Here is a 26,010-nt window from a genome sequence, read left to right as displayed (position 1 = left end):
AAGGCATCTAATCATTGTCAATTGATTCTGAACCTAAAGAATTAAGTGTATTTAAAAAGATCAAGGGCCACATAGGAATGTGTGTAACAATTACACAGTTTATGATACTGGTATCAACTGGGATTTCTTGTATGCCTGAGATTCCTTTTTGGTTTTAGTTGAGAATAAAATTCTAAATATTTCAGTTGAAACCAATTTAAAAAAAAATCAGTATGGGTGATGTTTACACCATTAAATAAAGAAAAATGAACCTGAAATTGAAGTTGGTTCTTGTCTCAAACCAGGTTAATGTTTCTTTCATTTTAGATTTTAGAGATAAAAAGAGAAATCTCTTCCATCTGTCACATGCGTGAGTATTTATATAATCTTGACTATGGCTTTTCATAATTGTCAGTCCATGATACAATGGATGCAAACACCAGGGATAATACCCAATTGTCCACCCGGATTGGAATATCTGACTCAGGTATGGTAATGTGCTTCTGGTTGGAATGGCAAGAATATGAATTTGATAGTTTCAAAATACAATGTGTGTTATAGGAAAGCATTTTGACTGCGGATTGAAGTATTTTACCTGTAACATTAAGATTTTTACATTTCATTTAAAATTTTGATTGAAGTAGTAAATTTACATTGTAGACATTATAACATTGCCATTTACAAATGTATTTCCTTAAAAGTCCATTTAAAAATGAATACTTGCTTTTTAAAGTAGGAAATTGGATTTTGAGAATGTAAGTAAAAACTGGCTTCAGGAATCTTCAGTTCGTCTATCTACTTAGGTATGGGAAGCCCGATATGCAATCGTGAAATGTGCACTATTACTAGGAAGATTGTCTCCAGTTCTCTACCAGATTTAATGACACTGAATTACTATCTTGTTTATTCAATCAATTCTGATTTAATTTCCTGTAATGCTGTCTCTGAATAATTAAGTTTGGCATTTCACATGACTAATCACTGGCCTCATCTTAGTTTTCGATACTTTAAGAGATAAAGAGTATGTATGTTCCTTCTTAAAAAGGTTATTTACATTTTCAGTGCTTAATTATAAACTTGTCGCAAACAATGATATCAATCTAAGAAGATTCAATTTTGAATGTAAGTAAAGGGTAAAAACTACGTTAAATTTTTTATTCTAAATTACAGTATAGATATTTCTCTGAATTAAAAAAATATTTCTAATAAGTCTTTAAAAAATTTTGTGAACCTACTTTATAGACTGATAGTTTTTCATTTCCCTTTTCTTTTTTTTTTTTATGTTTTTATTTTAATTCCAGTCAGTTAACATACAGTGTTGTATTACTGTACAATACAGTGATTCAACACTTCCATAAAACACCTGGTGCTCATCACAGGTACACTCCTTAGTACCCAACACCTATTTAACCCACCCCTCTTCATTTCCTTTTCCTGTGGTAAAAAAAAAAAAAAAAGTTAAAACTTCACATTTAAATTAATTGGCAAATGTTTCTCCTTAAGAAAGCCTTAACTATGGCAAATCTTCTTAATATTTCTATCCTAATAAATTGAAAGTTATGTCCTTTTCTTAAAAAAAATTTAATGTTTACTTATTTTTGAGAGAGAGAGAGAGACAGAGCACGAGCAGAGGAAGGCAGAGAGAGAGGGAGACACAGAATACTAAGCAGGCTTCAGGCTCTAAGCTGTCAGCACAGAGCCCATTGCAGGGCTAGAACTCACAAACCATGAGATCATGACCCAAGCCAAAGTCGGATGCCCAACCAACTGAGCCACCCAGGAGCCCCTATAATTCCACTTCTTAGGAATTAGGGGGTATGTCTCCATGTATTTCATACTTATTAAGCTCATTTAGTGGGGGTATATTTCATAAGCAATGCTCCCTTACATGCAAAGGAGCAGATCTTATCAATCTCCCAATTTCTCTCTGAAATTCCTCAGCTACCAGATCTTCTGGTTTAAAGATGGTTTAAAAACCTAGTAAGTGTTGTGTATGTGGGGACACAGCAACAACTCATAAAGTGATACCATGTAGGATCTGAGTATTGCCTAAGTTGTTTTTTTTTTAATTTTTTTAAATATAAATCATGGTAATAAGTGAAGAACAGTTGAAACCTAAAGATGCTATTCACTGTATAAGACCAAATCGTCTCATGGTATAACCCATTGTTTTTTGTTTTTGTTTTAATTTTTTTACTAGAGAGAGAGACAGAGAGAGAGACAGAGAGAGAGAGAGAGAGAGAGAGAGATCGAGCATGGGGGAGGGGCAGAAAGAGAGGGAAAGAGAGAATCCCAAGCAGGCTCCACACTCTTGGTTCGTGAGCTCCTGACCTCAACTGAAATCAAGAGTCATGCTTAACGTCATGCTTAACTGACTGAGCCACTCAGGTGCCCCCGTGTGACCGGTCTTATAACACACCAGAGGGTCCTGCCTCCTTTTTTAAATTTTTTTTTAACGTTTATTTATTTTTGAGACAGAGAGAGACAGAGCATGAACGGGGGAGGGTCAGAGAGAGAGGGAGACAGAATCCGAAACAGGCTCCAGGCTCTGTTTCAGCACAGAGCCCGAGGTGGGGCTTGAACTCACGGACCACGAAATCATGACTTGAGCTGAAGTCAGCCACTTAACCAACTGAGCCACACAGGCGCCCCTCCTGCCTCCTTTGAAATAACATTCACACTGCACAGATGATTGCATTTAGACTCTTTCCTGGTTCACATTTTCTTTTCTGCTTTTTGTTTTCACATCTCCACAGCCACACTGCCTCCCATGTTTTCAGATTTCTCATGCTCCAGAATTCAGATCATTTTGTTATTTTGTATCTGTCTACACATTTCTGCAGACAGCCCTGCAAGCCCTTTATTGATTCAGAATGTTTTCAGAGAAATGCAGTTAAGCTCTGGTAGTGAGGTATCCCTTGCACACTCCCAGGCTCCTTCCAATGTTCCAGATGAGAAGCTGGAAAACACAACAGTAAAAACTAGAAAGGAATCTAAATCTTTGAGGCTAAGAGCCGCCACTTAGAAGATGACCTTGACTCTATCATCATTGTATTCATTACACAAAATATTTAAACTCCTCATGTGCATGTAACACCTGCTTCTGCTTCCATTGTTTCAAGCTCATTTATCTTTTTGTCTTTGTGGTAGTTGTGTTTGATACTACAAACTAAAAAGGGGCTTTTATCAACAAGATTTCTCAAAACATTTACAGAACTAGCTTTGAGGAAATCTAGATTTTTCCCGGCATCAGCATTTGGATTAGTAATTGTATTTTCTCACTGTGATGTTGGTCTGTGTAAATAACCAACTAGTGACTCTTGGGTTCATTATTTTTTTTTAGTATAACTGACACACAATATTATATTAATTTCATATGTGTAACTTAGTGATTTGACAGGTTTGTACTTTGTGCTATTTTTACAAGTATAGCTAACATCTGTCCCATTACACCCAACACTAATACCATATCATTGTATTCCTTACACTGTGCTTTTTATTCCCATGACTTATTCATTCCATAACTGGAAATCTATATCTCCCACTCCCTTTCACCTTTTTTGCCCAACTCCCTACACCCCACTCCCCTCGGGCAACCATTAGTTTTTTCTCTATATTTATAGGTCTGATTTCTGCTTTCATTTGTTTTTTGTTTTGTTTTGTTTTTTAGATTCCACTTATGAGTGGAATCATATGTATTTGTCTTTCTCAGTCTGACTTATTTCACTTAGCATAAATCTTCTAGGTCCATCCATGTTGTCTCAAATAGCACCATTTCATCCTTTTTGATGGCTGTGTAATATTCCATTGTGTATATATACTACATTTTTCTTATCCATTCATCTATTGAGGGACATTTAGGTTGCTTCCATATCTTGGCTATTGTAAACAATGCTGCAATAAGTATAAGGGTACATATATATTGTTTTATTTTTAGTCTCTGTGTGACCCACCAGTGGCAGAGAGTTCCAGTCCCTCTTTTCTTTTTTGCTTTTGTCTATTTGTAGAATTGCCAGATAAAATGCAAGACGCTGAGTTACATTTGAATTTCAGATAAACAAATATTTTTTAGGTTAATGTTTCATGCATTATTTGGCATACAGTTATGGTAATAATTATTCATTATTTAGCTGAAATTCAAGTTTAACTGAGCATTCTGGTGTTTTTGCTTTATTTTGTTTTACTAAATCTAGCAACCCTATCAATTTGGTCACAGAATTTCACTTATAGCATGTAAAGTCTTCTAGTCTTCACTATCTTTCACATGGAACAGACGACCTTTTTTTCCACATCTTCTACTTCCCTAAAGAGAGCATTGAGGAACGTTACCTGCTTGCATGATGGGTTTGGGTTTCTATTTAAGACATCTTTATAATTATATTTAACTCGTAATTGTGCTTTGGATAAATGTCTGACTGTACTTGTAATTGTTTAATACTTAACAAAAACATTTTTAGAGTATACTGTACATGGATGGCCAGAAAAAAAAAAACCTACCTCACATTTAGACTAGTATATAACATTTGACAGAAAATAGAGAGATGTCAATAATAAGTCAATTACTTTAAATGTCCTAAATATAGGTATTAACGTATATGTTTATTGGTAGATACTTTAAGTTTAATTTAATTACTTCATACTACCTATCTTTATTTTCTACTCTATTAGATAAATCAGTTACTAGTGTGTCAACGTTTCGATCTTCTGGAAGGTATGTACCAAACACACAGATATATTCACTCTTGAATGTATAACTTGTGCTGTAGCTCAGCCACTCCCTATACATTAAAATGCTTCATGTGACTGGGCAAAAATAAACCTTGAAGTATGGTGAGAATATACAGAAGTCCATAGTCAATGATAGATAAATACAATAGTAGTCTTCTCATGGAAAAGGACAAAGGTATTGGCTCCAGATCACTCCTAAAAATTCTAGTCTGCACTTTTAGTCCTGCTAAACAGTAGGTCTATTTCCTAAAAGAGTCTTCCCATCCTAAATTCCTCAAATACAGGTATTTCAGAGAAGCAGTGATTGCAGATCCTTCAGGAATTCTGCTAGGAGAAGCAGAATCCAGGTAAGTTTCTGGGCAGTTCAATTCCACTCCCAAGCCAGAGAAATTGTTCTTTAGAATGCAACTGTTTACCTCTATCTCCTCAACTTAGTACAAGTATTTGTTTCATGTATATGAGGCTATGATACATGTAAATAAAATTAAATCAGTGTTTAGTTAAAAAAAATTATCACCATTGTGACTGTGTATACACGTTAGAGAATCTAAGACTAAAATAGACATTTATGGTTTGGTTTTATTCACAAAAACTTTTCAACTTTGGCATTCAAAAATGAATGTTTTCTTTGTTTTTTTTTCCTGCTGCCCTGCACTAAATGACTCATTTTATGAATGACCATTTATTCCAGAATCCCCACTGGATACCTATAATGAACAAGACACAATGGTAGCCATTTGAGAAAAATCAAAGAGTCAGACCTGGGCTTTCCCTGAAATGTGGGTGAATATACTTAAATAAAATACATAGTATGGAGCCATAAAATTAATGAGAGAAGGAAAAACCAATTGTGAGAATTTATAGGACAGAAAAAGCCACAGTTATAATTTATAGATAATACTTAACAATTTAAGTAGTCACAGAAATAGCAAAAATATTGAGAAAAATCTAACCATCTATGTTATAGGGAACTAATTTTCCAAACTACTTATTCTCAAAGTGTGGTTGCCAGACCACCAGCATCAACATCATCTGGGAACATGTTGCAAATCCAGTTCCCAAGCTTCATCACAGACCTACTAAATCACAAAATCTAGAGGTGGGGTTCCACTACCTGTGTTTTAGCAAGCCCTCCAGATGGTTCTGATGCAGGCTAAAAATTGCACTAAATGATACATTCATATAATTTAACATTGTGCATTTATTTAAAAGAATGAGACAGCTCTACAGAATTGTCAGGAATAGCTCCAAGATATATTGCTAAGTATCAAAAATAATTACAAAGTAGTGCATATAATAATGTGTGTGTGTGTGCGTTTAAATTTTTTTTTAATTTTAAAATTTAAAAATTTTTCAAATTCGTGCCATGCCTATGTAATTCCTACTCATAAGAAGAAATTAAATTTAAAAGGCAGTCAAAATACTTTTTCATCAATACTGAATCAGGATTTATCTTTGAATATTAAATAAAAATGAATATCTTTTAAATGTTTTTGTAATATGAAAACAATTATGTTCATAGGCCACCAAAATCATTAAAAAATGAGGAAATTCTGTAAATACCTGTTTCCAAGGTTAACATTAAAATGAAATGCTGAATGTATATTAGTGTAACATATACTTATTAAACATACTCATTCAAGAACATCTGAAATTTTAATAAAAGGTAGGAAAAAATATCATCCTTGTACAACTACTGATATATTTCCTTTGAAGGCTTTTAAAAAATATTCCTTTGATGAATTTTTTAAATCACTTTTAATCATTGTCTATGCAATTTTTTTAGAGTTATTCACTTAATGGGGTTTTTTTTGGTTTTATTTATCTTAAAACCCAACTTTTTTTTTTTAGATTTCAAGTTTTTATTTAAATTCTACTTAGTTAACATATGTGGTAAATTGGTTTCACATGTAGAATTTAGTGATTCATCACTTGCATGTAACAGCCAGTGCTCATCACAACTAGTGCCCTCCATAATACCCATCACCCATTTAGCCCATCCCCCCACCCACTTGCCTCCATCAACCCTCAATTTGTTCTCTATCGTTAAGAGTTTCTTATGGTTTGCTTCCCTCTTTCTTTTTGTTGCCCTTTCCCTTATGTTCATCTGCTTTGTTTCTTAAATTGTAATACGAGTGAAATCATATGGTATTTGTCTTTATCTGAGTCACTTATTTCACTTAGCATAAGAAACTCTAGCTCCATCCGTGTCATTGAAAATGGCAAGATTTCATTCTTTTTGATGGCTGAGTGATATTCCATTGTATATACACACATCTTGTTTATTCATTCATCAGTTGATAGACACTTAGGCTTTTCCCATAGTTTGGCTATTGTTGTTAATGCTGCCATAAGCATTGGGGTGCATGTGCCCCTTCAAATCAGTATTTCGTATCCTTTAGGTAAATGCCCAGGAGTGCAATTGCTGGGTCATAGGTCGTTCTATTTTTAACTTTTTCAGGACCCTCCATACTTAAAACCCAACATTTTTAAAAGCAACACAATAATCCTCAAAGGGGATACTATTATTGCCTCTTGTTGGGTATTTACTTTGTTTCTTTGTTTCCATTTTACTTTTCTAAGTAGGGCAGAAGTGAACATTTGGTATAGAAATCACTTGAACAAATTTAGGACTGTTTTTTCTGTATGATCACAGAAGTAAAATTATTAGGACAAAAGATAACATTTCCATTTGCTTGCAAAAGATATGAATTTAATTATTATCTTATGTGGATAATATATAAAAGTGCTTACTGTCTCCAGTTTAGCATCAGTAAAATATTTTTTCTTGGGTTCTACTATCCAGATTAAAGACTGAATGTCTTTTTCATATCCTCAGGAAGAAAAAGATGAAGAGGAATAACATTTAACATAATTCAAAACATAATAGTAACATGAGAGTAAATAGAGTTAATTTCTCAGAAATTCAAAAATGATTAAAAAAAAAAGCTATTATGGAATTTTAGCAGTGAAAGGGACCAGAGAGTAGCTATATGTTTTAGTTTTTGTAAGGCAAAAATAAGACACCGATGAAGATAAGTGACTTAGAGTCAAGTAATTTATTACCAAACCTAAGTTGCATATTTGAAGGTAATTTAATAGGCAATTTACATGTCTCCCATCACTAATAAAACACCACATTGTTTCATTCTTTAGTTCTCGGTTGTTTTGCAACTAGTAAAAAATATGAAGTCATGAACAATCAAGGACACAGAATTTATTATGCAGAAGAAAGAAGTAATTGTTTCCTCCGATATCTCTGTGGACCTTCAAGACCTTTTACCATGACAATTTATGATAATGTAGGCCGTGATGTCATTACTATGCATAGAACTCTAAGAAGTAGCTGTTGCTGGAGAAACTGCTATGTACAAAAGGTCAGTAAATATTGTTTCTACATGATTGAGAATGTATCTGAATTCTTTCAAAAAAGCCTCAACACTGAGCAGTATGTTACAACATTGGGTTTGGCTACACAAGATTTTCCAGAATGAAATATGTTAGAGAAATATGTATTTGTACCACATACCTGTAGAGTGAGAATAATACACAATACTGTAAATATTTTTCAGGCAATGGAGATCACAAGATCTTTAGGTTTATCAAAGTTTTCTATTCTAAAATAGTGTGGTTTTTATTTGAATTTTTCTGCATGTACTTCTCAGCCTTTGAATGGAGTGTCAATGAATTAGGGGCTGTGAAGTCTCATCCCATTTTCAGCTGTGTTTCTCAGACTGGTCCCTTGAGCTTTCACTGAGTGGGATCCCTTTCTTTCCTTTCTTGTTAGTGATATCTGGATTCGTAGGATCTCAGGAATATCTTGTTGTCACTTGTCTCACTACATCCACTTGTATTTTGAGATGTGGAGCTATAATTTTTGCATCTGCTTTTGATAAAGAATTTGATAGTGGTTTTGTTTGTTTAGCTATCATACTTGTCCTGTCCTTTTCTCTGAGAGTTTTGAGAAGATTCACAAGCTACATCACCACTGCCACCTTCTTGACTTAGCAGTCTGAGGAATACTTATACACGGTGAGAGAGAGAGAGAGAGAGAGAGAGAGAGAGAGAGAGAGAAAAGGAAGGAAGGAAGGAAGGAAGGAAGGAAGGAAGGAAGGAGGAAGGAAGAAGGAAGGGAGGAAGGGAGGAAGAAGGAAGGAAGGAAGAAAAAAAAGAGAGAGAGAAAGAGAAAAAATTATATTCCAGAGAAACAATGCCTCTCAAACTCTCGTTTCTTAAGCCACCTGTATTCTTCTTCAGAAAGAACTAGTATTACAAGTTTAACTATTCTACCAGCATTATTCTATGAATATTTGTGTAATATGCACATATGTATGCCATACATGTGTCTTTTTAACAAAATTGGCAGATATTCTTCTCTAATTTTTTAACACAAAACAATGTAACTTGAAGATTACATCAGTATGTATAGAGCTTCCTCTGCACTTAAAAATGCTTGGATAATAACCCATCATGTAGATGGTACACCATAATTTATACAACCAATCTCTGAACTGGACTTTACTTAAAAAGATTTTTTTAATATTTATTTTTTGAGAGAGAGAGAGAGAGCACGAGAGGGGGAGGAGCAGAGAGAGAGAGGGAGACACAGAATCTGAAACAGGCTCCAGGCTCCGACAGCTGACAGCACAGAACTCAAAGCAGGGCTGGAACTCACCAACCATGAGATCACGACCTAAGGTGCTTAAACAACTGAGCCACCCAGGCGCCCTGAACTGGGCGTTAAATCACAATCAACTTAAAGTGCTTTAGTGAATTCAAATTTACATTTGCATAGAGGGACAAAAGTCCTTCACATATTGGTAATAGAACAGTTGTCGGTGCAACTGGGGTTTAAGACATGTCTCATGAGCATGGCAATTTAAAAAGTGATCTTCATAAACACCTAAAAAATGTTATTATCCCCCTTTTGCAAATGGAAAACGAGTTACAGAGAGTTTACAGGGAGTTTACATTTCATGTAGTAAATGAACAGCGGCATCAGGTCTCAATTTGGGGGGTTCAGTATCTACATCCTAGTTTTTTCTCACTTCCACATCCATTCCCAAGCATAGGGCATGCTTTAAACACAGAAAGTTCTGTTCACCTATACAAAACACTAATAGGTAGCATATAACTAATTTGCTGCTTACAAATCAAAATAAATCTCATTTGACCAATACTACATTTCTCAATCTTTTGTAGCTAAAAGTTGAAGCTCCTCCTGGTGAAAAAATTGGATATGTGTATCAATACTTTCACCCATTTTTGCCAAAGTTTAAAATAAAAAATGAGAATAAGGAGGATGTAATGAAAATTAGAGGGCCATGTATGCTTTCCAGCTGTGTCACGGATCTAGATTTTAATGTATTATAAGATAATCATGTTCAAATTAGTTGTTTGACTATTTTCTAATATATTAATAAATCTGATTAAAATAAGATAAAAATGTTATCATGATGTTCTAACTATTTGACTATTTTTTAAATTGAGTTTCTAACGCATAGTTTCCTTGCTTCATTGAGGCTTACACACTTGTGATTATAAGCCATCTTTTTTTTAGTTTTCTTTTAATTTTTTTTAACATTTATTCACTTTTGAGAGATAGAGAGAGAGAGAAAGAGAGAGTTCAAGCAGGGGAAGGGCAGAGAGAGAGGGAGACACAGAATCTGAAGCAGGCTCCAGGCTCTGAGCTGTCAGCACAGAGCCCGACGCGGGACTTGAACTCATGGACTGTGAGATCACAACCTGAGCCAAAGTCAGATGCTCAACCGACTGAGCCACCCAGGTGCCCATAGGGCATCTTTTTAAGCTGTATTTCAAGTATGTAGTTATTAAACAACAAGTATGGTATTTAATATTTCAAGGAGTAGTGAAAGAGAAAATTAAGCTTTATTGCAATGAACAATGACATAAATTGGGCATTAATTATAAATTTTAAATAATATAATAATATAATAAATAAGTTATATATAAATGTTATATAAATATTCGTGTTAATTTTTATAAAATTCTGAAACTCTTATGATACAATTTTGTTAAATTTTTATGTGTTTACTGATACATTTCTCAGATTATGGCCAACATTCAGATAATAATTTGGGAGGTTAACTACTAAAAATACTAAATATAGTTAACAAAACTAAGCAACCGGCTAACTACACTTAGTTAAATCTGGTTTCCTAAGCAACATTCCTAAGCAATATTCCTAAGAATACTATTGGTTTGATAAAATATTTGATTAGAAAAAAGTATTCGGTCTTCTATTAAGGACATGTTTGCTTGTTTTTTTAATCTGAAATCATGTCTCCGTTTTTTTTTCCTTCTCTAGAATTATGTTAATTCAGTTTAGTAATTACTGATCTGATTGGCACCTGCATGTACTGATTAAGTAAAACATATTTAAGCAAATGAATTATGACAATAACATGGTTAGTTTCAAAAATGAATAAAATGAACACACAGGATTCTACTCTTTTGTATTTCAAGTTGAAAACCAATGGAACAGAGTGGCCTATGCATAAAACTCTAGAAGCCAAAGCTACAGTGGTTCATTATTAATGACATAAAAAAATAAAATGCTTTCTGTGTGTTGTTTATATCTTACACGATATAATAAATCCTACTTTATTCAGATATCTTCGGAGCCTTCTCTAAGGTTTTGTATAAACTACTTCCTCTTTCTTCTAAGCGTGAAACAAAGTCATTTTATAGCTGGCACTCTTTGGGTAAACTCTAAGAATGAGCAAGAAAGGGAAGTACAATTCTGTGAAAAAGTCATGTTGTGAATGAATGTGGGCAGCCCTTTCAATACTTTTGGTTATGAAGAGTAGGAAAGAGATAAAGGAGTAATGAGTTACAGGACCAGGGACTATGGTAAGGGAAGTAAGCCATTCATCTTGGGTACAAAATTTAAGAAAGCACCAAAAAACTGAATAATTCAGGCAAATGATAACTTGAATATAATCTTTTTTAAAATCAATCTTTTTAAAAATTAAAATCATAATGCATATCCATTATGAACAAATTTATAAACAAAAATTTAAGACAGAAACTGACTATGCACTTGTGTGACTTATCTCACTGCTTTACCCTAATCCTATTCCTGGCTGAATGGGGCACAAGGTGGATAGGAAGGTATTTTTGAAAGGTATATCCTCAGCATGTTTTGATTTTAAAGGAAAGGCTCCAAATGGGAGGGAAAGTGTGGAGAAACAGTAGATGTTAAATATTTGATGAATTCTGCTCTTACTTGGTATGGGACCTAATGCACATATAGGAAATAAGCCTCAAATGGGAGCAGAAATAGCTTATTCATCATATTCACCATAACAGGAAGGAAGTAGGGAGTGTTGGTATAGATACAATACTGTCTGTGTCCATTTGTATGTAGATATTTCTCTCTCTCTATATATATATATACACACACACATATATATTAATGTAAATGTATTTTCCTTATGACTTTCTTAAAAACATATTCTTTTCTTTACCTTACTTTGTTGTAAAAATATATATAGGAGGGGCACCTGCGCGGCTCAGTCAGTTGAATGTCTGGCTCATGATTTTGGCTCAAGTCATGATCCCAGTGTCATGGGATTGTACCCCACATCAGGCTCCTCACTGAGCATGGAGGCTGCTTAAGATTCCCTTTCCCTTGGGGCATGTGGGTGGCTCAGTCAGTTGAGCATCCGACTTTGGCCCAGGTCATGATCTCAGTTTGTGGGTTCGAGCCCTGCATCAGACTCTATGCTGATGGCTCAGAGCCTGGAGCCTGCTTCGTATTCTGTGTCTCCCTCTCTCTCTGCCCCTCCCCCACTAGCACTCTGTCTCTGTCTCTCTCTCTGTCTCAAAAATAAACATTAAAAAAAAATTGTCTTTCTCTCTGCTCTACTCCCCCACATGTGCACACTATCTCTTTTTAAAATAAAAAAATACAGTATATGATATATATAACTTACAAAATATGTGTTAATTGACTATTCATGTTATTAGAGAAGATGACGTTCTAGGAATTAGTAAGTTCCTGTCAAGTAGTTTCCATTTTCTTTGCAATGTAAAATATAAGATATTAGGCTAAGGATGAGGGAGAGTGGCATTGCCAGTTAGTTACGAAAACACTGGAGAAATTTTGACAAGATTACACAAAACTCTTCCATATCTTTCTTTTCTCAAATTCCTTAACGTTACTTACAAGGCTATGTATGATCTATCTCTGCATACCTCTCTTTTCTCATTTTCTGCAACTAGCCCCGTTCTTCACTTTGCTCCAGCCCCTCCCAACTCAGGGCCTTTTCACATGTTGCTGACTCTCTCACTACTACCCTGATCACTAATTCCTATTGATCCTCTAAGTCTCAACTTAAATGGTGCTTTGCCTAAGAGGCTTCCTGTAAAATCACCCCCCCCCCAATTCTTTAAGCCTGCCTATTATCTCCCAACTGTATTCCATTACATCAGCCTACCTTTTCCTCCATGGCATTCATTACCAGACAAGTAGTAGGAGTTATCACAGATAAATTTATTTTCTTATATAAATATTATCTTATATGAATATCTCTTATATTGAGAAATAAATATTAGTTGGTATGAGAAGTGATGCTCTAGGGAATTTAGATAAGTAGGGAGAAAAGGGGATGAGAAAGGGTAGAGGGATTCAGAAAATTAAGATCTCAATAAAGAGCTAACTGTGTAAAACAGATGAAAAACTAGTGGTTTTCATTTAAAGTTAAATTGATTCTCAAGTCAAATTTAAGCAATTATATTCATTAAGCATATATATTGATATAATTTATATGTAATATAAAGTTATCACATATAAAATACCATATGTATCATATACAGCTGACCTTTGAACAACACAGGTTTAAAATGCACAGGTCCACTTATATGCAGATTTTTGCCAATAAATATACGTACAGTAGTGTAAGGATATTTTTTCTTCCTATGATTTTCTTAATAACATTTTCTTTTTTCTAGCTTATTTTATTGTAAGAATACAGTATATAATACATATAACATAAAATATATATTAATTGATTTATGTTATCAGTATGACTTCTTGTCAATAGTAGGCTATTAGTGGTTAAGGTTTTGGGGAATCCGTTGTTATACACAGATTTTCAACTGCCCAGGGGTCTTAGCACCTCTAACCCCTGTGTTATTCAAGGGTGGACTGTATAATCAATTGTGTACAATAATTTGAACATCTTTTAGATAGATATTGTCTGTAGGTGTTTTTCCAAGTTATTATATGTCATATTGTACATTCTATTTATTGCAGGAAACGACCAACATGATTATAACTCATATGGGTTATATTTAATTACTAAAATCGAGATAGGAATACCTATTTTTATTTCAGATCTTTCATCTAAGATTATATATATACATACATACATATATATATATTTTTTTCTTTTAGTTATTGTCTCTGGATGAAGAAATAGTTCTTGGCAAAATTTCAAAAAAATGGGCTGGATTTATGAGGGAACTATTCATCAATGCTGATAAATTTGGAATCCAGTTTCCATTGGATCTTGATGTTAAGATAAAAGCGCTGATGCTTGGAGCAAGTTTCCTCATTATGAGGCTATTTTTATTTTATTTAGCTTAAAATCATATTTTCTGAGATTACCATTGCACCTTTGCTAATATTTTTGCTCAAATCTAGATTGACCGCAAATTGTATTTTTTGGTCTAGTTTTAAGTCCCCAAAATCATATCATGGATTTAGTTTTCACATTTCAAAGGATGTAAAAACTAGAGTGTCCTGTAAACATGATCATTGAAGTTGAAATCCTTGATGAAAAATGAGACTAAATTGCTAAAAATAGGAACAAAATGGCTTGTTCATTGTAACTTACTGTTATTTCCTACAATTTAAAAATGTTGTAAGTTTCTTTTTGTAATCACTGTTAATTTGGAAACTATAGATATGTAGACATTTTAAGAAGGAAAATATTGCTCTTGATTATATTAGGGTCTTTGGAGCCAAATGAACATAAGAAATTACCTTCATTCTCTAAATATTATGAAATGATAAAAAATGGCAAGAGACATATGCAGGTCTGGGTCACACAATGCCTCATAAATAGTATTAAAAATTTGGAGAAACAGAAAAAAAAACAGATTAAGTGGTAGACTGAATATAACTGAAGAAAAAGGGAACAAAGAAATGCGGTAGAGAAAATGATTCATAACGTAGTAGAGAGAGACAAATCAATATGAAAAGCAAGAGGTCCAAATAAGATAGGAGAACAGGTAACTCCTAAAAAAAATTTCAGAACCAAGAAATATGAACTCGGTGATACATAAAGGACAAATATCCTAAGTAATATAATTTAAAATTAACATCTAAATATAGATGTTAAGAGTGAAGCAGAATAGCAAAGAAAAATAAGTAACCACAAAGGAAAGACAAATCACCTGCAAGCAATGAGACTGACAACTGACTTCTCAACAGAAACAGTGGAAGCCAGAAGACCGTAGAATGATATCTTCAAGGTACTGATTAAAAAACAATCTTGGGAGCCTGGGTGGCTCAGTGGTTAAGGCCCGACTTTGGCTCAGGTCACGATCTGGCAGTTGGTGGGTTTGAGCCCTGCATCGGGCTCTGTGCTGGCAGTTCAGAGCCTGGAGCCTGCTTCTGATTCTGTGTCTCCCTCTCTCTGCCCCTCCCCCACTCGTGCTCCCTCCCTCTCTCTCTCTAAATAAACATTAAAAAAAAAAATCTTAACTCTCACATTCTATTTTCTTCAAGACTATCTTAAAGATGAAAGTAAAATAAATAAATTTGCATACCAAGAAACCCAGATTTTTACAACACCTAGATTATTGTAAAGTGTATACAACACTTCAGGAAGAAGGAGCATGCTCTGAAAACAATCATCTGAGGTTCAATAATATTCATGAGCAAATAAATGCTAGCCACATTTGTTAATGTAAACATGTTTTTAAAAATAAAATAATAACAAATATCTAATTTGTGAGGTCAAAAAAAAACCAAAACAAATAATAGCTAATAAAAATATATGAGTTATGAGAAGTTATTAGAATTAAAATGTTCTAAGGTCTTTGTAGTGTTCAGGAGATAAGTTAAATGTGCATGTTAAAATGTCATGGGTAATGAGTAAAATAACAAAAAGACTGGAAATTTGAAACTAGTATAGAGGAAAAGTGGGAATAAAATACCAGAAAGCAAATAAACCACCAAACAAACAAAACCCACAGTGGGGGAAAAAGGAGAGAAAAGCATGGAGAAAGTTGGGGCAAAAAGAAATAGAAAATTGAAATGGTAGAAAATAATTACTCAGTTATATCAAGATATCAATTAAATATGTTCTATACAATTTTGTTTACAATATTCACAATAAATGTAAATGGGAAAAACTTGCAAGTTAAAAAATAGAAATTGTTAGGTTAGATTTTTAACATTTTTTTTTACTATTTATTCACTTTTTGAGAGAAAGAGAGAGAGTGAGCATGAGTGGGGGAGGGACAGAGAGAGAGGGAGACACAGAATCTGAAGCAGGCTGCAGGCTCTGAGCTGTCAGCAGGGATCCCCATGTGGGGCTTGAGCCCACCAACCACGAGATCATGACCTGAGCTGAAGTCAGATGCCCTACTGACTGAGCCACCCAGGCACCCCTAAATTAGATTTTTAAATTATCCCCAGGTTCTTATTGGGTGACAAATCTAAATTAATGAAAAAAAATGTAAAGAAAGAAAATATGGGTAAATGTATAACAGAAAAATACTAACCACAAAAGCTAGTAAAGCTAATACAAAAAAAATTTAAGACAAAAAAACATTAGGGACAGAGATCGAGAAGGTAACTACATTATAATAAAAATTCCATTCAAAAGAAATATAATAATTCTTGACTTTGTGCCCCTAAGATCAATGTTATACAATGTTTATCAATGTTTAACATTGAGAAAAATGTTATATTGTTAGAGAATGACAAGTTCATCATAGTGGGAAATTTATGCACCCCTTTCGATTTTTACTTGGTGTAGGAGACAGAAATATAGTAAAATTATTTAAAATTTGAACCAAAAAAAAGTAAGGTTGATTTAATGGATGCATGTAGAACTTTGTGTTAAACAAGTAGATAATATAATTTGTTCTCAAAAAAAGGTTTTTACAAGAATTATTCTCATAATGGGCCAAGAAATAAGTCTCAACAAATTTCAGGGAACTGGTATCACTTGGACCTTGGTGTCACAGCAAATAACATTAAATTAGAAATTGATTGGGGCGCCTGGGTGGCTTGGTCGGTTGAGCGTCTGACTTCGGCTCAGGTCATGATCTCACCGTCCGTGAGTTCGAGCCCCGTGTCGGGCTCTGTGCTGACAGCTCAGAGCCTGGAGCCTGTTTTGGATTCTGTGTCTCCCTCTCTCTCTGCCCCTCCCCTGTTCATGCTCTGTTTCTCTCTGTCTCAAAAATAAATAAACGTTAAAAAAAATTAAATTAGAAATTGATAAAGATACACATTTTAAAATATTTTGTATATATAGAAATGTGTACATAACTCAGGGGTAAAAAGTAACACATAATAAAATTTTAAAATATATCAAATTGTATACTAACTAAAATATTACACACCAAATCTTTTGGGATGCAAGTAAAGTTAAAGAGCAATGTGTAACTGTAAATACTTGCTGAAGAAAAGAAGAAAAGTGGAAAATTAATGAGCTAACTTTCATCTCTAAAAGGTTTGTAAAAGAACAGAACAAACCCAAACCAAACATAAGGAAGGAGATGGTGAATTATTGACCAAAGATAAATGAACAAACAGCACCCACCCCTGGTCTCTAGATGGAAAGAATTTTTAAAGTAAATAAATCACAAAGTAACAAACTACTAAATTACAATACCTTAAACTTCTGTACCTTAAAACAAATTATAATATTAAATATTTAATAGCAAACAATAAAGGAATTATGTGCTTCAAATACGACCAAGGAATAAATAATATCCTTATATTAATATAAATTTTATTTAAATGAGAAAAAAATATCAAATTCCCAACAGAAATGGAAAAGGAATATAAAAAATAATTCATACAACCATTAAACAGAGAATACAAATAACCAATAATCATAAGAAAATGTTTTCAAAAACATATGAAGAGAAGCAAAAAAAGAAAACAATGAAATACCCCTTTTCATTTTTTCTAATGACAGAGTCTCAATGCTGATGAAAGTTTAGGAAATCAGGCAGTCATGAGCTACAGGTACAATTTTGGGGAACAAACTGAAAACATCCATTAAAATTTTTAATGTTCATATATTTGATATGCTTTACTCTCTTCTAAAAAACTAATACAAATGCAGAAAAATAATTACGTGTACTCTAATACATAGCAATGTATACTCTATGTAGCAAACATCACTCTAATAAATTAAAAAGCTAAAACAACCTAAAATATACAGTATGAGATTTATTAAAAACACATTATGAGACATCTCTAAAACAGAACGTTAAAGACTCAAACTAAATGTTCAATAAATGAACTTTAATGGCATGAATACTCAGAATATATTATGCAGTAAAAATAATAGGTTATAAGCATATTAATATAACCAATTGTGTGTGTCTGGAAAGAATTTGAATCAAAATATTAGTGGTAGTTTTGCAGGGATTGGAAATACAACTTTTTCCCTTCTCTATTCCTACACTTTTTTCTATTAAGTATACATGATGAAAAAATATACAAAAAATGAAGTAGAATTAGTTGCTGTTCTCTAAGGGCCTTTATATTCAAATTTATTATTTTGGTGTGTTTGAGAGTAGACAAATATTCATTCTTATTCCCTTAGAAGTTGCTTTCTTATAGGTCTGATTCTCAGAATTCTCCTTTAATAGGTTTTATAATCACGTTATTATAACACAAGACCCTAAAGTCACTCTCATGTCTAAGGTCTGTACCTTAAAAACCAACCTAATTACATTCCTTTTTCATTTTATTCTAGGACTACATGTACTTTGAACACTGGCCATAAGTTTTGCCAGCTTTCAGCAAAATTAAACAACTTTCACTGAGAATATTTAAATAAAGTTTTATTTCACTATAATTATTTGTATAAATTTCTTCTGCATAATAAACCACACCACAATTTAGGAACTTGAAGTGATCATTTTATTTAGCCCAGGATTCTGCTGTACAGTTCTCCAGGTCAAGACCTTGTTCACTCTTGCGTGTACAGTCAGTTAACAGATTGCTTGGGGACTGTCTCATCCCAGGTGGCCTCATTCATATGTTGTCCAAGACAATAGGAGCACCAAGCCTCATATTTTACATCATCTAGGAGGCTAGCCAAAGCTTCTACACATGATGACTAACTCTGTTACAAAGGCATCAGGAACGCAAGCTCAATGTTCAAGCTCATTTCAAGCCTCTGCTTCAGTTATGCTTACTAATGTCCCATTGGACAAAGCAGGTCACACAGCCAAGTCCAGATTCAAGGAATGGAAAAATAGACTCAATTTCTTTATGGGAGTCACTGCAAAATGTTACTTATTTGCAGCACAATATATTATTGTGACATTGTATAATATCACAATTAACAGAACAGGTGATGTTTCTTGATTTATGTTTGCTATAGACTGAATGTTTGCATTCCCCAAAATGCATATGTTGAAATCCCCAGTGTGATTGTATTTGATAATGGCCTTTGGGATATGGCTAGGTCATGAGAGTGGAGCCCTCATGACAATGGTGCCCTTTTACAAGAAGCACCAGAGAACTCCCCTGTGCTTTCACCATATAAAAATATAGCAAGTCACCAAACTCCACACCCAAAAAACAAATAATCCAGTGAAGAAATGGGCAGAAAACATGAATAGACACTTCTCTAAAGAAGACATCCAGATGGCCAACAGGCACATGAAAAGATGCTCAATGTTGCTCCTCATCAGGGAAATACAAATCAAAACCACACTCAGATATCACCTCACGCCAGTCAGAGTGGCCAAAAATGAACAAATCAGGACACTATAGATGCTGGAGAGGATGTGGAGAAACAGGAACTCTCTTGCACTGTTGGTGGGAATGCAAACTGGTGCAGCCACTCTGGAAAACAGTGTGGAGGTTCCTCAAAGAATTAAAAATAGACCTACCCTATGACCCAGCAGTAGCACTGCTAGGAATTTACCCAAGGGATACAGGAGTATTGATGCATAGGGGCACTTGTACTCCAATGTTTATAGCAGCACTCTCAACAATAGCCAAATTGTGGAAAAAGCCTAAATGTCCATCAACTGATGAATGGATAAAGAAATTGTGGTTTATATACACAATGGAGTACTACGTGGCAATGAGAAAGAATGAAATATGGCCCTTTGTAGCAACGTGGATGGAACTGGAGAGTGTGATGCTAAGTGAAATAAGCCATACAGAGAAAGACAGATACCATTATGTTTTCACTCTATGTGGATCCTGAGGAACTTAACAGAAACCCATGGGGGAGGGGAAGGGAAAAAAAAATGAGGTTAGAGTGGGAGAGAGCCAAAGCATAAGAGACTCTTAAAAACTGAGAACAAACTGAGGGTTGATGGGGGGGTGGGGGGTGGGAGGGTGGGGAGGGTAGGCGATGGGCATTGAAGAGGGCATCTTTTGGGATGAGCACTGGGTGTTGAAACCAATTTGACAACAAATTTCATATATTAAAAAAATAATAATAAAATAAAATAAATATATAACAAGAAAACAGCCAACTATGAATCAGGAAGTGGACCCTTACCAGACACTTAATCTGCCAGTAATTGGACCTTGGACTTCCCAGCCTTGAGAACAGTGAGAAATACATCTCTGTTGTTCATAAGCTACTTAGTCTATGCTGTTCTTTGATAATAGCCCAAATAAACTGAGACAGTGTTACCTATGAAACAGTTTTTCTTATGTGATTTTATTTTTCAATTCTACCTCACTGTGTAATTAACTAATAATTATTTATAATGCCTCTTAGATATGGTTGGTTTTGATGAAGAGTAAGTTCCAAAGAACAGGTCACCCTACATCAGAACTACACAGATACTTTCCAAAGGGAACCAAAAGGGATAGAGACTCAGTGAAATCTAATAAAATGAGGCTTGACTATTCCCACATGAAGGTTACTTTTCCTTACAAAAAGCGTCTGGATAGGACAGCCCTTGTCTCTAGGGCTGGCCATTTCATGCTCTGGATAAATCCTGTCCAGGTGGTAGGGATCTCTGTCTGCAGAAGAAAAGAGCAGTTTTTTGTTTGCAAAAGCTCATGCTTCGAATAGATGTTACCTAGATCATTCTAGAAAGATGAAATAAAAAATGTGAAGGAGTCAAAAGTGGCTCATCTAATAGTCATGCACTCCACTTCTGAGGTAAATGGACCCACACGTACGTCTAAAATGTTTATTTGGTGCTGTGGCCTGGGAGATTCACATATAGAACATCATATTTTCCTCCTTTATAGAGGACTACAGGATCTTGGCCTATGAACTTTTTCCCAAGTTTCTCTTTGTTACATTCCCTGGGAGTCTTCACAAAGACCTTTTAGGGGGAGGATAGCCCACACACCCTCAGGGAAAAAAATACATAAGACTGAATTCTCTTAGTGAGAAAAACTTGGAAGCAAATTAATTTAAAGAAGAAAAATAACATGACTTTTTTACTCCAAAATATTGTGCAGCAACTTCATTTCCACATTATCTGTCTCATTCACAATTCTTCTGTGAACTTATCTGCCTGCAACATCTGGAAGACACATCCAGTTTTCCCTCTTCATCTAGATCTGATTGGATCAGCATTTGGCATCAGTGGGGCAAGGTACTCAGCCCGTCTAAATTTTCTATGTGGAAAAGTACTTACAGCATTGTTTGGAACATAAAATTAGATAATTTTTTTAAATTTTTATTTTTCAGAGAAAGAGAAAGAGAGAGACAGAGAGAGAGAAAGAGACAGAGAGACAAAGCATGAGTGGGGAAGGGGCAGAGAGGGAGACACAGAATCTGAACCAGGCTCCAGGGTCCGAGCCGTCAGCACAGAGCCCGATGCGGGGCTCAAACCCACACACCGCGAGATCATGACCTGAGCCAAAGTCGGACGCTTAACCAACTGAGCCACCCAGGCACCCCAAAATTAGGTAATTTTTAGCACAATGCCTCATACATACTGAATGCTTAGTATATGTTAGACAGTGTTATTAGAGCCACATTTAACTGAATGTTGATAGTTCAGATACCCACATATCCACAACAAAACATGAAGAAATACTAACACACTATTCACAAACTGGTATCTTGTTTGTTTGCCTCAATTTATAGAGATATAAATAGTTTTTTAGAGGAGAAAGGAGTTTTGTCTGAAGTTGTTAAGAGAATGCTAAAATTGAATATATCTGCTTTTGCCTTGGTCAGGCATCCTAAGACTAAGCAAAAAACATTAAGATTTCAATGCTCACATTCCAGTACAAGATTCTAAACTATTTATGTAGGATATGCTGGAAAAAATAAATCTGTCTTCAGCTCACAACTTCTCAAATACATCTCAGGCAATAAAAGAGTTACAGGAGAAGGAGAGAGATGTATAAGCTATGGCATCTCTTTCCCGTCCCATCCTTTCTGATTTTGGCACTGGGGGCGAGAATCTGGTAAAGCTGGTCAAGAAGAGACCATGTAGGCATTCTGACACAGGTGAAATAGTTTCCGGGACAAAGTTTACACCTACTTTTATCGATGATGTGATGCTCTTCTAATACCCTGAGGATTGGAAGTTTTGATAGCACCTATACCCAGTGTCCTTGGTATGAACACTGACACTCTCGTAACATGCTATGGAGTAGTTGAGGTTTTTTCAGATGATTTTAGAGATGGATAAATGGAAGCGAGAGCACAGGAACCAGAGAACAGCATGCAGTGGGGGAACTAACAGGCACAGACTGCCTTTTGAAAACACATGGAGTACCTCTAGAGTATAGCGTCTGGTATGACATGATGACATGAGGAGTGGCTGGGGGAGTAGCGAAGCCCTGCTAATAGCAGGGACGAAGCTATTGAGGCCAGCGGGTATTTGCATTAAGTATAGCTGTCGTTGTTATTAACACGTTAAAGAGTACCTGATTTCTTTTTTTTTTTAATGTTTATTTTTTTATTAATTTTTTTAAAACATTTATTTATTTTTGAGACAGAGAGAGACAGAGCATGAACAGGGGAGGGTCAGAGAGAGGGAGACACAGAATCCGAAACAGGCTCCAGCGGGGCTAGAACTCACAGCCCTCACGGACCACGAGATCATGACCTGAGCTGAAGTCGGCCGCTTAACCGACTGAGCCACCCAGGCGCCTCTAATGTTTATTTTTATTTTTGGGAGAAACAGAGACAGAATGCGAGTGGGTTAGGGGCAGAGAGAGAGAGACACAGAATCCGAAGCAGGCTCCAGGCTCCGAGCTGTAAGCACAGAGCTCGACACAGGACTCGAACTCACGAGCTGTGAGATCATGACCTGAGCCGAAGTCGGACACTCAACCGACTGAGCCACCCAGGCGCCCCAAGAGTACCTGATTTCTATCAGTTATTGAAGATAACAGCTACATAAACTGGAGTGAGTTTGTTGTGTATTTGTATTCTGAATGTGAAACGGCCAAGAAGCAGCATTAATGGGGTGCCTCATTTTTTTTCAATTTTTTTAATTTATTGAATAAATTTATTTATTGAAATTTAGTGAATTTATGTATTGAATAGATTTATTTATTGAAAAAAAATTATTTATTGAAAAAAATATTGAATATGTGAAAATGTGGGACTCACATATGCTCACACAATTATCAGCCAGGGAGTACATCTGATAGGGAGCAAACGGGATTTTTAATTGCCTGACAGAACCAATCCAATAGAATTTTAGAACAAGGCGACTGGAATTTTAAAATGTGCTCCAAAATAAGACGTTATAAAAGATTATAAAAATATATTACCTGTTAGTGTCAGCAACTATGTAGGTGGCTATGACACCCTATCACTCTCTGAGAAAAGTAGATTATGCTAGAAAGTGTTTTCCAAGTCCTCCACCAAAATAGTTCACTGACAGGTGAGTCCTGACATTTTTGGAAAACCCCAGGGCTCCTGGTTATTAACTTCTGGTCATTCACTAAAATAGTGGTCCTCAGACTTTAGCATGCATCAAAATCATCTGGAGGGGTTATTAAAATTCAGATCGCTGTACCCCAACCCCTAAGTATCTGATTCCATAAGTCTTGGTAATAATTTGCATTTCTAACAAGTTCCCAGGTGACACTACTGCTATTGCTAATGAGGACACACTTTGAGAACCTTTGCACTGGAATACATTACCAGATTTCAGCTAGAATTCTGTGAGCTGCTGAAGGGACCAAATTAAGCAGATCATAAAGGCTATTAAAAATTTAGAGGACCACCAGAGTCATCCAAATGGCCCTATCTTTAAACATCATGGTTGTTTGGTTAAACATCGTGGTATCTTCTGGTACATACTGCAGGATGCATCATCGATGGAATAAAACCATAACATTTTTGTCAACTCACAAGAACTGTCATTGAGAACTTTCCCATCTCTACCACAAACTTCAGTATTTATTGCCCTTGAAAGTGCATGAGATGTCAACCTTGCTGGCCCTTTCTATTCTTTTTTTTTTAATTTTTTTAAATGGTTATTTATTTTTGACAGAGAGAGAGAGAGAGAGCATAAGTCGGGGGGGGGGGGAGGGGAGTGCAGAGAGAGAGGGAGACACCAAATCCAAAGCAGGCTCCAGGCTCTGAGCTGTCAGCACAGAGCCCAACGCGGGGCTCAAACTCACAGACCGCGAGATCATGACCTGAGCCAAAGTTGGACGCTCAACCGACTGAGCCACCCAGGCGCCCCTGGCCCTTTCTATTCTTGAAGGACTGTGTGCTCAGAACTGTTCCACAACCATCCTGTAAAACCATCATTCCCGGTGCAACTAGCAATGCAATTGGATCAGCTGGCATCTGTTCCACAAACAAATCCTGTAGGATAATTACGGACAATTAGTGTTCAAACTACTGGATGACTAGAAAAGTTTTGGCTTTGGATTAGTTTGGTCTAGCATGGATTCCATACATTTACACCCAAAAAATCTATTGAATGACTGCCCTTTTTCTAAGCAAAAGATTTATCTTTGCTTTTGGGCAGATATTGGGAATACTGGTAGTACAGCACTGCTTTCTTGGTTTTTATGTGAGAAAACAAATGCTAGAGTCAATATGGTTACAGCTGCACACACTTTCTTGGGCTAATGTGTCCTGATTACATACATCAATGTAACCTGGATGTTGTCTGGAATTTACTTTTGACGCCACTTGAGTAATTGTTATAAATGATCATTTCATGATCATGTATGTGTTAGATACATCTGACCATTCTACACTCCCAGTACTAGCCTAAAATGCTTGGAGTCATGAAAGAACTTCCTTAACTTTCTGCTGATCCACCAACAAATTTATTTGAATTCACATTCATACTTTCTTTTTTTTCTCCTTGTCACACGCACCTGCCTTTCTTCCCATCCGAAAAGCAACCAAGCCACTGGTGATCTACATGCTTCTCCCGCACCTCCCCCACCAAAGCATCTTACCCTCTCAATTACTCCTTTCTCTCTATCTTCAATCTCTCTCCCTGGAGAAGAATGTTCCCGGAAGTGTGGTTTATGAGTCATGAACCTCAACACAATCTGGGAGTTTTTAGAAAAGGCAAACTCATAGGCCCCACCCTAGACCTCTCTGTTTTGACAAATTCTCAGGTAATTTTGTCACAAGTATGAGAAGCATTAGAATAGTGCAGTGGTTCTCAGACTTATCTACACATTGGAATCACATGGAAGCTTAAAAAAAAAGCTATCGGTGCTTTGGTCCTATCTCCAGTGATTGATTTCATTCCTCTAAGATACAGCCTGGGCACTGGATTTCTTTTTAAATAGACTAGTTTTAAGAGCAGTTTTAGGTTCACAGCATAGAGATTTCCTGTATACCTTCTGCACTTAAATACACACAGGAATTTTCAAAAGCTCTCCAGGTGAGCCTCATGTGCAGCCAACTTCAAGAACTACTCTCCAAAATATTTTTCTTATCAGTACTTCAATAGAATTTTCTTACTTTCTTCCAATTCCTCTCAATTGCATATCTACCTCTAAAATTTTTGTTGTTTTTTCACTTATAAGCTTGACTATTCCCTACTTTCTTTCTCCACTTACTCACCTCCTTTTACCACCCAGTCACTGTGATTTCTTCTGCATTTCCACCATTCTCTTATCTTCAACAAGAGATCCTTTTAGAT

At 35.4% G+C, this 26,010-nt stretch overlaps 1 protein-coding gene and 1 long non-coding RNA gene across 2 annotated transcripts in view; one reads left to right on the top strand and one right to left on the bottom strand.

Annotated features, from left to right (window-relative positions):
- The first annotated feature begins 373 nt into the window (after positions 1-373).
- On the top strand, positions 374-22,688 carry LOC125174431 (phospholipid scramblase 1-like). The gene is made up of 6 exons (XM_047873992.1): positions 374-466; positions 4,648-4,690; positions 7,864-8,084; positions 9,910-10,071; positions 14,129-14,314; positions 22,575-22,688. The coding sequence occupies exons 1-6, from the start codon at positions 374-376 to the stop codon at positions 22,686-22,688; spliced, it is 819 nt and encodes a 272-aa protein (XP_047729948.1).
- Positions 22,689-24,609: 1,921 nt separating this feature from the next.
- Positions 24,610-26,010, bottom strand: part of LOC125175323 (uncharacterized) — a 32,373-nt gene continuing 30,972 nt past the window's right edge. The window contains exon 3 of the long non-coding RNA XR_007155753.1: positions 24,610-24,704. This is a non-coding gene — a long non-coding RNA (uncharacterized LOC125175323). The remainder of the gene's footprint in view (positions 24,705-26,010) is intronic.

Source organism: Prionailurus viverrinus, chromosome C2 (genome assembly GCF_022837055.1).
Source record: "Prionailurus viverrinus isolate Anna chromosome C2, UM_Priviv_1.0, whole genome shotgun sequence".
NCBI lineage: Eukaryota > Metazoa > Chordata > Mammalia > Carnivora > Felidae > Prionailurus > Prionailurus viverrinus.
Note: the sequence above shows the minus strand (reverse complement) of the source record. Positions and strands in the feature narration are given on the sequence as shown.

Coding starts and splice junctions, on each gene's coding strand:
- LOC125174431 (XM_047873992.1), top strand. CDS start 374: ATGGCTTTTCATAATTGTCAGTCCATGATACAATGGATGCAAACACCA. Junction 4,691..7,863: donor ACGTTTCGATCTTCTGGAAG/GTATGTACCAAA, acceptor TTCATTCTTTAG/TTCTCGGTTGTTTTGCAACT. Junction 8,085..9,909: donor GAAACTGCTATGTACAAAAG/GTCAGTAAATAT, acceptor AATCTTTTGTAG/CTAAAAGTTGAAGCTCCTCC.